This window comes from Salminus brasiliensis, chromosome 6, assembly GCF_030463535.1.
Source record: "Salminus brasiliensis chromosome 6, fSalBra1.hap2, whole genome shotgun sequence".
NCBI classification, from domain to species: domain Eukaryota; kingdom Metazoa; phylum Chordata; class Actinopteri; order Characiformes; family Bryconidae; genus Salminus; species Salminus brasiliensis.
The window spans coordinates 43,897,552-43,911,640 of record NC_132883.1 but is presented as its reverse complement, the minus strand read 5'-3'; the positions used below and the strand labels follow the sequence as shown (position 1 = coordinate 43,911,640).

The window sequence follows — 14,089 nt, the reverse complement described above, 5'->3', positions numbered from 1 at the left end:
GCATCGGTGAGATCGGGTACTGATGTTGGATGACTAGTGCTGGATCACAAACGCCACTCTAGCTTGTCCCACAGGAGTTCTCCTGCTCCACAGCCCAGTGTTGGGGGCTTTATACCCTTCTAGCTGATGTTTGGCATTGGGCAAGGTGACCTTTGGTATTGGGCTACGGCTCTATTGGTCAGGTGATTATATAAAGGGTTTGGTGCAATGGGTGCATTTTAAAGTAACTGTCCGGATACTTTTGGACATATGTTGTATTATTAGAGCTCTTTCCTGATTCAGTTTGAGGAGAATGCATTATATACACTATGTGGACAAAAGTATTGGGACACCCGTTCATTCACTGCTGCAGATTCCTCGTCTTGTGTGTACAGTAATTCACCCTGCATTCCACTAGAGGGGGGTGCATTACTGGGGCTATTCACTGGAGGGCTTCAGAGTTTCTCTGACCGTTCCTTTGTTTGCTTGATGTCACGCTGACAGTTGCAGATTAGTGGGATGCACTGATATGGGAATTCAGTAAATACATTTATCATCACATATCAGCTTAAAATATCAGTCAAATATAAACATCTGTTTAATATTATTATTATTATTAATACTACTACTACTAATAATAATAATAATAATAATAATGATAGGTACAGATATACCCCTCTAAATTCTGTGTGTGCCTCAGTACCACAAGTAGTCTAGATACAGCCCTATATGCATCTAAACTGGACCTTTTTTGACCGTGTTAGTTCAGGCCCCTGATCGTATTAACCAGGTCACTGGTCATCTCTAAAACATCAGATGATTATTAATGAGGTCATTATGCATCTGCAGGTATGTGTGTGTGTGTGTGTTAAGAAGGTGGTATTTGGTGTTGCAGTTCTCAGGGGATGTCTGAAAGTAGCTGAGCTGCCAATAGGAGGATAAGGGATGAGGAGGTTCTGGTGACGGGCTCGCTTTAATAAAGCCACGAGGGGGGAAAACAGATGGAGAGGATGGACAGAGACAGATTTAGGAGAAATACAGTAAAGTTATTATTATTATTGAACATAATAGAAGTTTATGCATATCGTCAAATTAGCAGTTGGATTAGTGGATAATAGGGGTGTTAGAAAGTATTGATATATCGAAGTATCACCATATTGTTTTTTTGCAGTACTGTTGGAAAAGAGGCTGTGGCTGGCTTTGTGTATCTGAGGAGAAGTGTTATGTCCTTATCCTCGTAGAGTCAGGAGCATTGCTGATGTGTGTGGGTTAATTGGCTGTTCACCAAACAAGTGCATTAAATTGTTGGGCCTTATTCACCAACTGCTCTTAAAGCAACATTATGCAGCATTTCTACCTTAACTGACTGCAGTAGGGAGAACAGCATCTCTATCATTGCCTCTTAGGGCTGGACAGGGCAGGCCAACGCTCTACCACCTCAGTCCACATGCTTCTTTTACTTCAGATGCTGCTTCTGTTTCTATCAGCTTGTCCAGAAATGCATGTGTAAAGCATGCCCTATAGTGGTGGCTCTTTACTAAACTTCCCGACTTCCCGACTCCACAGTTTTTACGAAGATTTTGACAATCAACTTTTTATTTATTTATTTGGGATTGGTTTGATTTAGGAGGATAACAAGATCCGTCACTATAAGAGCAGAGCTGTGAACAATTCTGCACTCTAAAAACCGATGTAGAACTTTTTGTTAAGACCTTTCCTAAGGCCCATTGCCATCATACGTATCTACATAGTTAAACACTTCTATCATATATATATACGAGGCACATCATGTTTGATTTTCTGTCTAACTGGGACAAACCTGTCCCCTGGGTGTCTGTCATAAAGCTGTACTCTGACGGAGTGTGCAGATAGGCCGGAATTTCCTGGGAGGTTTTCTCCGAATGATGGCAGAGTGAAAGGTTAATTAGATCACAAAGGGAAAAGAGTGGAGGAGTCGCAAGAAAGCACGACGAGATGAGCGAGGAAGCAGAAGATCCCTGACTTCCGGACGACTTCGGACTTGACCAGCCTGAGGATAAACGCAATCATCCAACGTTTCTGAGAATTTCTGGGAGGAAGGGAATTTTGGTGGCTTTTGGTGGACCCCGTTGTGGAAAAGTGTTGGATGTTGGCTCAGTGATGGTCTTTTCAGGGTCTACAGCACTTTCAACCTTTTGAGGGTCATCTGTTGATGTTTATGGTTGCTCACTGAGAATGAGTGTGGTTCAGGTGGTCCGCGCTAGACCCAGCGGGAGGAAGGAGTGAGGCAGAGGAGTTCGTTGTGAACCCGACACTGGGGATAAAAGAAGGGTTCGGGAGAGAGGATGAGCGTGAGATGGGAAACGGAGGGCTTGCAGACGGTGGGCATCGTCTGCCTGGTGTTTATGTTCCTCAAACTCATGCATTTACTCGGACTTATAGACATCACTGAGACAGGTGAGAGCGATTGGACTTTGAATGACCCTAAGATCACTTTGATAAGTCTTTGAAGAACCCTCAGATTGCTTTAATACGTCTTTAAGGAACCCTCAGATTGCTTTGATTTGTCTTTGAGAGATTGATTTTGATTGATTGAGTTTAAGTCTTTAAGTCTTTAAGAACCCTCAGATTGCTTTGATAAGTCTTTGAGAGATTGATTTTGATTGATTGAGTTTAAGTCTTTAAGAACCCTCAGATTGCTTTGATAAGTCTTTGAAGGTCTCTCAGATTCCTTTGATTAGTTTTTGAGAAACTCTCTGGTCACTTTGATAAGTCTTTGAAGAACCCTCTGATTGCTTTGATTAGTATTTGAAGGTCCTTCAGATTGCTTTGATTGGTCTTCGAAGGATTGATTTTGATTGATTGACTTTAAGTCTTTGAATAATTTAATGAATTATGAATGAGTGATTTGCTGTGATCAGTTTTTAAAGAACCCTCAGATTGCTTTGATTAGACTTTGAGGGACCCTCGGTCACTTTGATAAGTCTTTGAAGAATCCTCAGACTGCTTTAATAAGTCTTTAAGGAACACTCAGATTGCTTTGATTAGTATTTGTGCAACTGATTTTGATTGATTGAGTTAAAGTCTTTGATAAGTCTTTGAAGGTCTTTCAGATTGCTTTGATAAGTCTTTGAAGGTCTCTCAGATTACTTTGATTAGTCTTTACATTTCAAAATGAACCATAATTTACAATTATTCATTACTGCAGTTCAAAGCATGTCCAGTAGATGTCAGTAATGTCTTAATAGTGTACAGTGGCGGTAGCGCAAATGAACTGAAATATGACATTTTCTGTCTGATACTAACAGGCAGAGTAGATATCTTTTTAATAATGACCACAATGCTAACATCTCATCAGTGTCAGACAGAAAACCTTGTATCTCCAAAGCTTTATAGAAGAAGGAAAAACTTAACTTTCAAACCTTATCTTTCAATGGAAGCTCTGAACAGTCTCAGCAGTCTCAACTATGGCCCGGAGTTCCAATCCCGAGCCATGCCACTTTGCCATCAGTTGCCGGAGTCCAAAAGAGCACAATTAGGCGCGCTCTCTCCAGGTCCGTTCATCATGAAATTGTGATACAATGTAAAAGACAACAGATTTACATTATGTCAATAAGTGAAAAACAGCAAACATGGAGATACAAGGTTTTTGTGTAAAAAAACCACTCACCCACTCCTACTGTTATTTTTTCTAAAGGTTAGATGGCTAGGGTTACTGGAGTGGCAAAAACTGACCACAGGTTTGTGGGTTCACTACCCAGATCCTTTACATTAACCTTCTGTGCTCCAAGGGTGTTGTATGGTGGCTGACCCGGTGCTCTGACTCCAGCTTTCCCAGCTGGGATGAGCAAAGAGAAGTGTATAAATATAATGGCAACAAAGGTACTTGTTGATTTCCTTTAAAGTCATGTGTATCAGAGCTTGTAAATAAATGAAAAAGGTTTTTCCTGACCGTTCCTGACCATTACTCTCTAGCTCTCTGGTGACTTTGAGTCGTTTTAACTTTGCTATTTTTCTCTTTTTTTCTCTTTTCACTGTCTCTCCTTCTCTCTGTCATCCACCTCTGTCCCTTCCTATCTCACTTTTTTGTTTATGTGTGTGTGTATGTGTGTGTGTTGGTGTGTTTGTGTATGTACATGTTAAAAGACGGTGAGTATAAGCACAGTGAAAATCAGCCCGACTGGTTTTCTGGTTTTTAGGTTCTTCCTTTCCCTCGCTGTTTGTGCCATTCTCTGTTTGGTCGTTTTCAGTGTCCTTCAGTTCTTTCTTTTATGGTGTGATTGGACTGAACAGTCCAGTTTTCTGGTTCAGCTCAACTCATTAACCCCTGCTTCTCAGTTTGGTCAACAGTCCATCCTGAGCTGAGCCTCAATATCATCAGTAAATGAGCTGCAGCTGAAACTGATTAAATACTGTGTAACGTGTTTAGTCTGTGGCTCCGCCCCCTCAATCTGCTGTTTAGAACCCCAAATCACATGACGTCCTCAGCCTGGGAGGCTTCTGCCAATGGAGTGCGGAGGTCTTGCTGGGATTTGAACTTATGATCTCCACAGACTTGCTGAGCAGCAGTTAGACCGTAAGGCCGGTCATACAAACAGAGTTTAGAGCAAATTTAACTTCCCTTCTTTCTCAGACACAAGAATGGAGTTACAGCTCTAGAGTGGAGCGACTGTCTAACTGCCTTAGGCGATCTTTGGTTCAAATCATATTAACACCACGGCCTTCCATGATCAGCAGTCTAAGAATAGGAAGACCTGTTCCCATGTGATGGGGTGGGGGTACTAGCCTGCAGATGGGAATGAACAGTAAACAAACTGAGGGGGAGGAGCCACAGACTAAACATCTTTATATTAATGCTTTTTAGGCTGTTTCACGTTCATTAGTAACCAATCACACACAACAAGAAAGCACCTCCCTTTCTTTCAAGTTTCCACCTCTCTCTCTCTCTCTCTCTCTGTCTTTCTCTCTCTATCTCACTCTTCTTCCACCGTTTGCTAACTCTTTCTCAATCTCACTCCCCCTCCTCTCCCCTTCTGCCTCCCTTCCACCACTTGCTCGTTCACCCCATCCTGTCATTTTAACCTGCATCCCACTGACTCACCCCTCTCCCTACCCTCCCTCCTGCCCCCCCCCCAATTCCCTCCCTCCTCTTTTTCTGTCTTCCGGCGCTCTTTTTCTCCCATAGACAGCAGCGACAGTGACCTGGAGCTGTCCACGGTCCGGCATCAGCCAGAGGGCCTGGAGCAACTGCAAGCTCAGACCAAGTTCACCAAGAAGGAGCTGCAGTCCCTCTACAGGGGCTTTAAAAATGTGAGAACCCACCGGGCTGGACAGGCTGGGAAAAAAGGGGCTTAACAAGTGGTCAGAGGTGGGCTTGTAAGGGCATATTGTCAGTACTGAGGGAGGTCTTGGTTTAAGAGTATTGTGAGTATTGAGGGTGGGTTGGTTTTGTGGGTATTGAGAGTATTGAGAGTGGGTTGGGTTTGGGAGTATTGAGAGTATTGAGGGTGGGTTGGGTTTGGGGGTATTGTGAGTATTGAGGGTGGGTTGGTTTTGGGGGGTATGGGAGTATTGAGAGTGGGTTGGGTTTGGGGGTATTGAGAGTATTGAGAGTGGGTTGGGTTTGGGGTATTGTGAGTATTGAGAGTGGGTTGGGTTTGGGAGTATTGGGAGTACTGAGAGTGGGCTTGGTTTGAGAGTATTTTAAGTACTGAGAGTGGGCTTGTTTTGGGAGTACTGAGAGTGGGTTGGGTTTGGGAGTATTGGGAGTACTGAGAGTGGGCTTGAATTGGGAGTATTAGGAGTACTGAGAGTGGGCTTGGTTTAAGAGTATTTTAAGTACTGAGAGTGGGCTTGGTTTGGGAGTACTGGGAGTGGTTTGGGAATATTGTGAGTACTGAGAGTCGGCTTTGTGTGGGCATATTTTGAGTACTTGGGGTGGGTTTGGTTTGGGAGTGTTGTAAAGGGTACTGATTACTTAGGGTTGGGAGTATTATAAGTAATGATAGTGGTGTAGTCTGAGATTATTGTGAGTATTGTAAGTACTGAGAAATGTCTTGGTTTGGGAGTATTGGGAGTACTGAGAGTGGGTTGTGTTTGGGAGTATTGTGAGTATTGAGAGTGGATTGTGTTTGGGAGTATTGAGAGTACTTAGAGTGGGTTGGGTTTGGGAATATTGTGAGTATTGAGAGTGGGTTGGATTTGGGAGTATTGGGAGTATTGTGAGTATTAAGGGGGAGTTAGGTTTGGGAGTATTGGGAGGCTTGAGGGTGGGTTGGGTTTGGGGGTATTGTGAGTATTGAGAGTGGGTTGAGTTTGTGAGTATTGGAAATATTGTGAGTATTGAGAGTGGGTTGGGTTTGGGGGTATTGTGAGTATTGAGAGTGGGTTGGGTTTGTGAGTATTGAGAGTATTGAGAGTGGGTTGGGTTTGAGAGTATTGAGGGTGGGTTGGGTTTGGGAGTATTGAGAGTATTGAGAGTGGGTTGTGTTTGGGAGTATTGAGAGTACTTAGAGTTGGTTGGGTTTGGGAGTATTAGGAGTATTGAGAGTGGGTTGGATTTGGGAGTATTGGGAGTATTGAGAGTGGGTTGGGTTTGGGAGTATTGTGAGTATTGAGAGTGGGTTGGATTTGGGAGTATTGGGAGTATTGTGAGTATTAAGGGGGAGTTAGGTTTGGAAGTATTGTGAGGATTGAGGGTGGGTTGGGTTTGGGGGTATTGTGAGTATTGAGAGTGGGTTGGGTTTGTGAGTATTGAGAATATTGTGAGTATTGAGAGTGGGTTGGGTTTGAGAGTATTGAGAGTATTGAGAGTGGGTTGGGTTTGGGAGTATTGAGAGTACTTAGAGTGGGTTGGGTTTGGGGGTATTGTGAGTATTGAGAGTGGGTTTGGTTTGTGAGTATTGAGAGTATTGTGAGTATTGAGAGTGGGTTGGGTTTGAGAGTATTAAGAGTATTGAGAGTGGGTTGGTTTTGAGAGTATTGAGAGTGGGCTGGGTTTGGGAGTATTGTGAGTATTGAGAGTGGGTTGGGTTTGGGAGTATTGAGAGTACTTAGAGTGGGTTGGGTTTGGGAGTATTGTGAGTATTGAGAGTGGGTTGGATTTGGGAGTATTGGGAGTATTGTGAGTATTAAGGGGGAGTTAGGTTTGGGAGTATTGGGAGGATTGAGGGTGGGTTGGGTTTGGGGGTATTGTGATTATTGAGAGTGGGTTGGGTTTGGGGGTATTGTGAGTATTGAGAGTGGGTTGGGTTTGTGAGTATTGGAAGTATTGTGAGTATTGAGAGTGGGTTGGGTTTGGGGGTATTGTGAGTATTGAGAGTGGGTTGGGTTTGGGGGTATTGTGAGTATTGAGAGTGGGTTGGGTTTGTGAGTATTGAGAGTATTTTGAGTATTGAGAGTGGGTTGGGTTTGAGAGTATTGAGGGTGGGTTGGGTTTGGGAGTATTAGGAGTATTGAGAGTGGGTTGGTTTTGAGAGTATTGTGAGTATTGAGGGTGGGTTGGGTTTGGGAGTATTGAGAGTATTGAGGGTGGGTTGGGTTTGGGAGTATTGTGAGTATTGAGAGTGGGTTGGGTTTGGGAGTATTGAGGGTGGGTTGGGTTTGGGAGTATTGGGAGTATTGTGAGTATTGAGGGTGGGTTGGGTTTGGGAGTATTGTGAGTATTGAGGGTGGGTTGGGTTTGGAAGTATTGAGAGTATTGAGGATGGGTTGGGTTTGGGAGTATTGAGAGTGGGTTGGGTTTGGGAGTATTGGGAGTATTGTGAGTATTGAGGGTGGGTTGGGTTTGGGAGTATTGTGAGTATTGAGGGTGGGTTGGGTTTGGGAGTATTGTGAGTATTGAGAGTGGGTTGGGTTTGGGAGTATTGGGAGTATTGTGAGTATTGAGGGTGGGTTGGGTTTGGGAGTATTGTGAGTATTGAGGGTGGGTTGGGTTTGGGAGTATTGAGAGTATTGAGAGTGGGTTGGGTTTGGGAGTATTGTGGGCACATATGGTTGTAATCCAGTGCAAATGGAGATGTAGGACAGGGAGCAGTGCTGCTGTCAGTCTAATTAGACTTTTAATGAGTCCCTCTTTTCCTTTCCATTTCAGGAATGCCCCAGCGGGCTGGTCGATGAAGAGACTTTCAAGACAATCTACTCTCAGTTTTTCCCCCAAGGAGGTAATGAAGACCTCATTTCATCCTCTGCACCTTTATTCAATCAGTCGATTAAGGTTCTGTTGGTAAGGTAGAATACACCTCAGGTTATTTATGAAGAACGTGCAGGACGTGACACTCGTACTCTCTCCTTGTGTTCAGATGCCACTACATACGCCCATTTCCTGTTCAATGCATTTGATCTGGACCGAAACGGGTCCATTCGCTTTGAAGTGAGTTGTCCAGTCATAACTGGTTTGATTTTTACATGGACATGATTTCTTCTGTCCATCTTCTCTGATGGTGTTGGTCTCCACGTCAGTGGGAAAGACCTTTAGATGTTGTTTAATGTGTTTGGGCTCAGATTGCAGCAGCCTGATAGTGTTTTTTGAATGGCAGGACTTTGTGATTGGTCTTTCTGTGCTCCTGAGAGGCTCCGTCACAGAAAAACTCAACTGGGCCTTCAATCTTTACGACATCAACAAAGACGGGTACATCACCAAAGAGGTATTTTAGGCTTTATGATGTTTCTAGGCAGAATTCTGACCAAGGAGGAGCTGTTTAGAGATCTGTGAGTCTTTGTGTAGGACTCTCCACCATTCCATCCTCCATTATTAGTATTTAAGAAGAACGCTAAAGAAATGTTAGCCCAGGGAGCTTCTGCAGCATCTGATGGAGGGCTAAGAGGTTCTTAAACCATCTCTGTCATTTCTGAATGTGTGTGTAGGAAATGCTGCTGATCATGAAGTCTATCTATGATATGATGGGTCGGTACACTTACCCCAGTGTAAGAGATGAAGCCCCGTCTGAACACGTGGAAAAGTTCTTCCAGGTAGCTATAATGACTAAAACACACACACACACACACTAAAACACACACACACTAAAACACTACTCTGAGCTCTGATGGTGTTCCTGCCTCCTGCAGAAGATGGACAGAAACCGAGATGGCGTGGTGACTATTGAGGAGTTCATTGAGACGTGTCAGAAGGTAAGAACAGTGATGATTGCTTACAAAAGCTTGTCTGATACACTCACCTTGTACATACACTCACTGGCCATTTTATCAGAAACACCTACCATAGGATTACAGTTGTTGACTGTAGCCCATTCATGAGCACAGTCCTAACTGCCCACCTTATAAGTTGGTACTTGTTGGTACACCTGGTAGCTGAGCTTTTTTTTCAAACAATTAAAGTTGAATCAGACTAGTCTGATTGCATTTATAACCAATGTCTGATCACAATTACACCCAAAACACTCTAGCATGCTTACACCAAACACACAACAGCGTTCACATTAACACCTGAATTACACTAGTCTGATCACATTTACACCTGAGGTCTAAACACACTAGTCTGATCACATTTACACCTGAGGTCTGAACACACTAGTCTGATCACATTTACACCCAAAACACTCTAGCATGCTTACACCAAACACACAACAGCGTTCACATTAACACCTGAATTACACTAGTCTGATCACATTTACACCTGAGGTCTGAACACACTAGTCTGATCACATTTACACCTGAATCACAGTAGTTTGATTACATTTACACCTGTAGTCTGATCACAGTAGTCTGATCACATTTACACCTGAATCACAGTAGTGTGAACACATTTACCCATCAGACACACCAAGTCTGATCGCACTAATCTGATCATAGTTACACCTAAACTGCACTAGTCTGACAAGACAAACAGATGGGCCACAGCCAGTAACTGAAAACGTACAAAGTATAGAGGGTGTTTCTGATAAAATGGCCAACCCCAGATGCCTGGTAGGAGTCTCTAATAACTGGGCAACTCAGTGTCTGATTCAGTGTCACAACCTTCTGTCTGTCTTCTCATTCCAGGACGAGAACATCATGAGCTCCATGCAGCTCTTTGAGAACGTGATCTAGTTGAGCTGAACTCTCCTCCAAACTCCGACCTCTCCACACTCCTCCAGCACACTGCAGATCACCCCCCTGTCTAGCCTAGAGCCTTGCACTCCAGCCAGCTGCACTCCAATAGAGCTGTGTAGAGTAGTAGCACACCGGGGGTGGTTAGTGAGGGCGAGGGTGGGGGGTTGGGGGGCTGTTTTTTTTTTTTGTTGTTGTTGTTTTTTTTACTGCACAGCACAAAGGACTTCATGGACGAGCTGGTGGAGCTGAACCTCTGCCCTTTTCGCGAACCTCCACACCACCAGCCTGCCTGGGTCGGCCTTGACTGACCATCTTCCTGCTCATCTTTCCATAAATGCCCCTCGCAGTCTGAATCTATGGACTGTCATGGTTCCTCGAGGAACATTCCAGGGGGGGTGGTGATAAAAGACTCGAAGAAGAAGAAGCACACAGATGGAGCGGTCCTCACCAAAAAAGACGATGATAAAAAAAAGATCAACAACACACTGAAGTTAAGCATGCTCATCCAAAAAGTGTGATTTACGTGGTTTGCTTGCACTGAGAATGACGAAAAACGATGTACATGTTCCTCCTTCCGTGGGCCAGTAGATTCTTCCAGAGGAGACGCGCAGACCACGCGGCCTGTAGGACCTGTGGTGTAACTAAGTAGTGTGACATATCATGTACAGGTTCTGCACTGAAGGCGAGCGGGCCGTCTAGAGTCATGTGTTGGGTCACTGTTTGGTCTTACGTTAACAAGCACTGCTGTAGACGTTGTTCATGAGCGATTGTGGCGAAATGCTGGACTGCTGGGATTGCCAGGACAGCCAGCCTTCTGGGAAATGTGGTTTACAGGTATGTTGATCATTCACAAAGTTCTGATTTCTGCATCGCCGCTGTCCCGCAAAAACTCTGTGGCTCAAAAATGAAAAAATAAAAAACTTTACAGGAGAAGGAAAAAACTCCTTAGCTTTCAATTGAAGTCAATGTAAACAGATTGGATTCCAAGTCATTTTGGAGCATTTCTATTGGTCCACTCATCGTGAAGTTTGAATACAATGTTAAAAACCACGTCCCGATTCATTTTATGTCTAAAAGTGAAAAACAACAAAAATTGAGACACAGGGTTTTTGCTGGACAGCAGCGAAATACTGCATTAAATTGAGAGTTGTATCTGTTCGGATTATCTTCTTAAACCTCATTACGAAAAAAGGACGACTCTATCAATGAGAGAGTCCAATCTCACAGTCTCCAGTTCTGACTCCAGTTCCAACCAGTTCCATACTAATGTAAATGTGTTCATATTATTTATTCAGTGTTTATTTGATAGGGGATAATAATCTAATGTTGATACGATGAATAAAGAATGCACTTCTCTAATTCAGCCTGAAGGTCTGTGTGGATTGCGTGAATTTGTCCTATCTGAATCCAATCACAGGGAACGTTTGGCGTTTTTAGAGCAATCTATCCCCCCTTATTCTCCTTCTCCTGATCTGGTACCTCCTATTAGTCCATGGAAAGCTCCAGACGCAGGTACCCACATCCACCCCACCAGCTAACAGACACATGTGCTGGCCAACATCACTTAAGAGTGATCTACCCACCCACGGAGAAAATGCAGCCAACTGTGCTCTTTCCGACTCCGGCTGCTGATGGCAAAGCAGCATGGCTCGGGATTTGAACTCACAACCCTCTCCCCCGGGCCGTAGTGGCACCATGGTACACCACAGTACACCACTGAGACACTCAGAAGCCTGTACAGTTTTGGAGATACGAGGTTAAAGGAGCTGAATGCTTTCATTAGTAGAGCTGTCCACAAACTTTTGGATGGATCTGCGGTGTATTATTAAGTGCAGCCACTAGAGGGAGACATGACTGCATCTACCTACAGGCCCTTAACCTGAGCACGGCCCTTAATCTATTGATTTACTTGCCCTCATTTTGTTATTAATTTATTAATAATAATAATAATCATAATAATATAGAAAAGCTACTAAAATACACTGTTATAATATTAGCACAACAGTTAGGACTTGATATGGTGAAGTGTTTATATGATAATAAACCATAAAGTCTGGCCCGTTGTTAGCGATCAGGTGCTGGTCAGTCACCCCTTGGTCCGTAGTAGTATTAGTAGTATTGTTGGTATTAGTATTATTATTATTAGTACTATTACTACTACTATTATTATTATTAACTAGTAATATTATTAGACAGGCAGTCTTTCCCTAAGCTGGAGCAGCAGCTAACGCTTTCAGTCAGAGTCGGGGTGTTCGGGGTGTTTGAGAGGAGTAATGAACATTCATACATATTTAAGAGAAAGTCAGACCCTCAGCAGACAGGCTAATGAGCGCTCATAGCTGTAGGTTCTGGTTACAGACACTTATAACAGTAAAAGCTTCCAGAGCTACAGATTAGAGCCCTGAAGCGAAGCCGTTCATTAAACTAGCGGAGCCGCTATTCATGCTAGCGCTAGCTCAGAGCCTCGTGCTAAAGCTAATATAATAATAATTATTAATAATATTATTATCATCATTATTAATAATATTATTATCATCATTATTAATAGTATTATTATCATTATTATTAATATTTTTATCATTCTTATGGTGTCTTAAACTAGCATAGCCGCTATTCATGCTAGCACTAGCAAGTAGCAGGTGCGTTAAACTCTGAGAATGAGCCTCGTGATAAAGCTAATATAATTATTATTATTATTAATATTATTATCATCATTATTAATATTATTATTATCATCATTATTAATAATATTATTATCATTGTTATTATGTCTTAAACTAGCGAAGCCGTCAGTTCCGTTAGCATAGCCGCTATTCATGCTAGCGCTAGCTGGTAGCAGGTGCGTTAAACCCTGAGAATGAGCCTCGTGATAAAGCTAATATAATAATAATAATTATTATTATTATTAATAATATTATAAGTAGTATTGTTAGTATTAGTATTGTTATTATTATTATTGTCGCTGGGGAGATTCTAGTTCAGACATTACAGCATAGAAATGCGGTCTTTCCCACTCGTGTCTCTACGATTTGGACCAGGGCCGCTTCTACACTGTAGCTAGTGGTACCGAGGCGCACACACACTTTAGAGGGGCACAGCTGAACATCCCTGCTTCCCTAATAATATCACTACTCATTTATTATTATTATTATTATTACTATTATTATTATTATTATTTTATCACGAGGCTCATTCTCAGTTTAACGCACCTGCTACTAGTTAGCGCTATAGCATGAATAGCGGCTATGCTAACGAAACTGACGGCTTCGCTAGTTTAAGACATAATAACAATGATAATAATATTAATAATGATGATAATAATATTAATAATAATAATAATTATTATATTAGCTTTATCACGAGGCTCATTCTCAGAGTTTAACGCACCTGCTACTTGCTAGTGCTAGCATGAATAGCGGCTATGCTAGTTTAAGACACCATAATAATGATAAAAAATAATAATAATGATAATATTATTAATAATGATGATAATAATATTATTAATAATTATTATTATATTAGCTTTATCACAAGGCTCTGAGCTAGCGCTAGCATGAATAGCGGCTATGCTAACGGAACTGACGGCTCCGCTAGTTTAATGAACGGCTTCGCTTCAGGGCTCTAATCTGTAGCTCTGGAGGCTTTTACTGTTATAAGTGTCTGTAACCAGAACCTACAGCTATGAGCGCTCATTAGCCTGTCTGCTGAGGGTCTGACTTTCTCTTAAATATGTATGAATGTTCATTACTCCTCTCAAACACCCCGAACACCCCGACTCTGACTGAAAGCGTTAGCTGCTGCTCCAGCTTAGGGAAAGGCGCTGAGGCATTATGGGAAATGTAGTTCTTGTAGTAAATCTGCTTAGCTTGTCCTGTAGTTCTGCTCATCAATACAATACAATTATATATATATATATATATATATATATTAGTGATTTTAGTGGCGTATAGTGACATGTTACTGGGACGTCCCTGTCAGATGACCTTTCTGGGACCTGTATTAATTCTGCGTGGTTTGTTTAGGCCGAGGCGAGGCGAGGCGAGGCTGGGGGATGTGGTAAAACTGCTGTCTGTGTCTAAAC

The 14,089-nt window shown here is 42.6% G+C and overlaps 1 protein-coding gene across 3 annotated transcripts in view; it reads left to right on the top strand.

Annotated features, from left to right (window-relative positions):
* kcnip3a (Kv channel interacting protein 3a, calsenilin) overlaps positions 1–10,159 on the top strand; it is a 65,918-nt gene extending 55,759 nt beyond the window's left edge. For 2 of the 3 annotated variants that reach the window (XM_072682526.1, XM_072682528.1), the window contains 7 exons: positions 5,144–5,268; positions 8,051–8,120; positions 8,259–8,329; positions 8,496–8,603; positions 8,824–8,928; positions 9,025–9,087; positions 9,958–10,159. In XM_072682526.1, the coding sequence (XP_072538627.1) occupies positions 5,144–5,268; positions 8,051–8,120; positions 8,259–8,329; positions 8,496–8,603; positions 8,824–8,928; positions 9,025–9,087; positions 9,958–10,005 (590 nt within the window). In that variant the 3' untranslated portion in view covers positions 10,006–10,159. Of the gene's footprint in view, positions 1–2,288; positions 2,416–5,143; positions 5,269–8,050; positions 8,121–8,258; positions 8,330–8,495; positions 8,604–8,823; positions 8,929–9,024; positions 9,088–9,957 lie in introns of those variants that run through there. The other variant, XM_072682527.1, reaches the window with a different exon arrangement.
* The last annotated feature ends 3,930 nt before the right edge of the window (positions 10,160–14,089 follow it).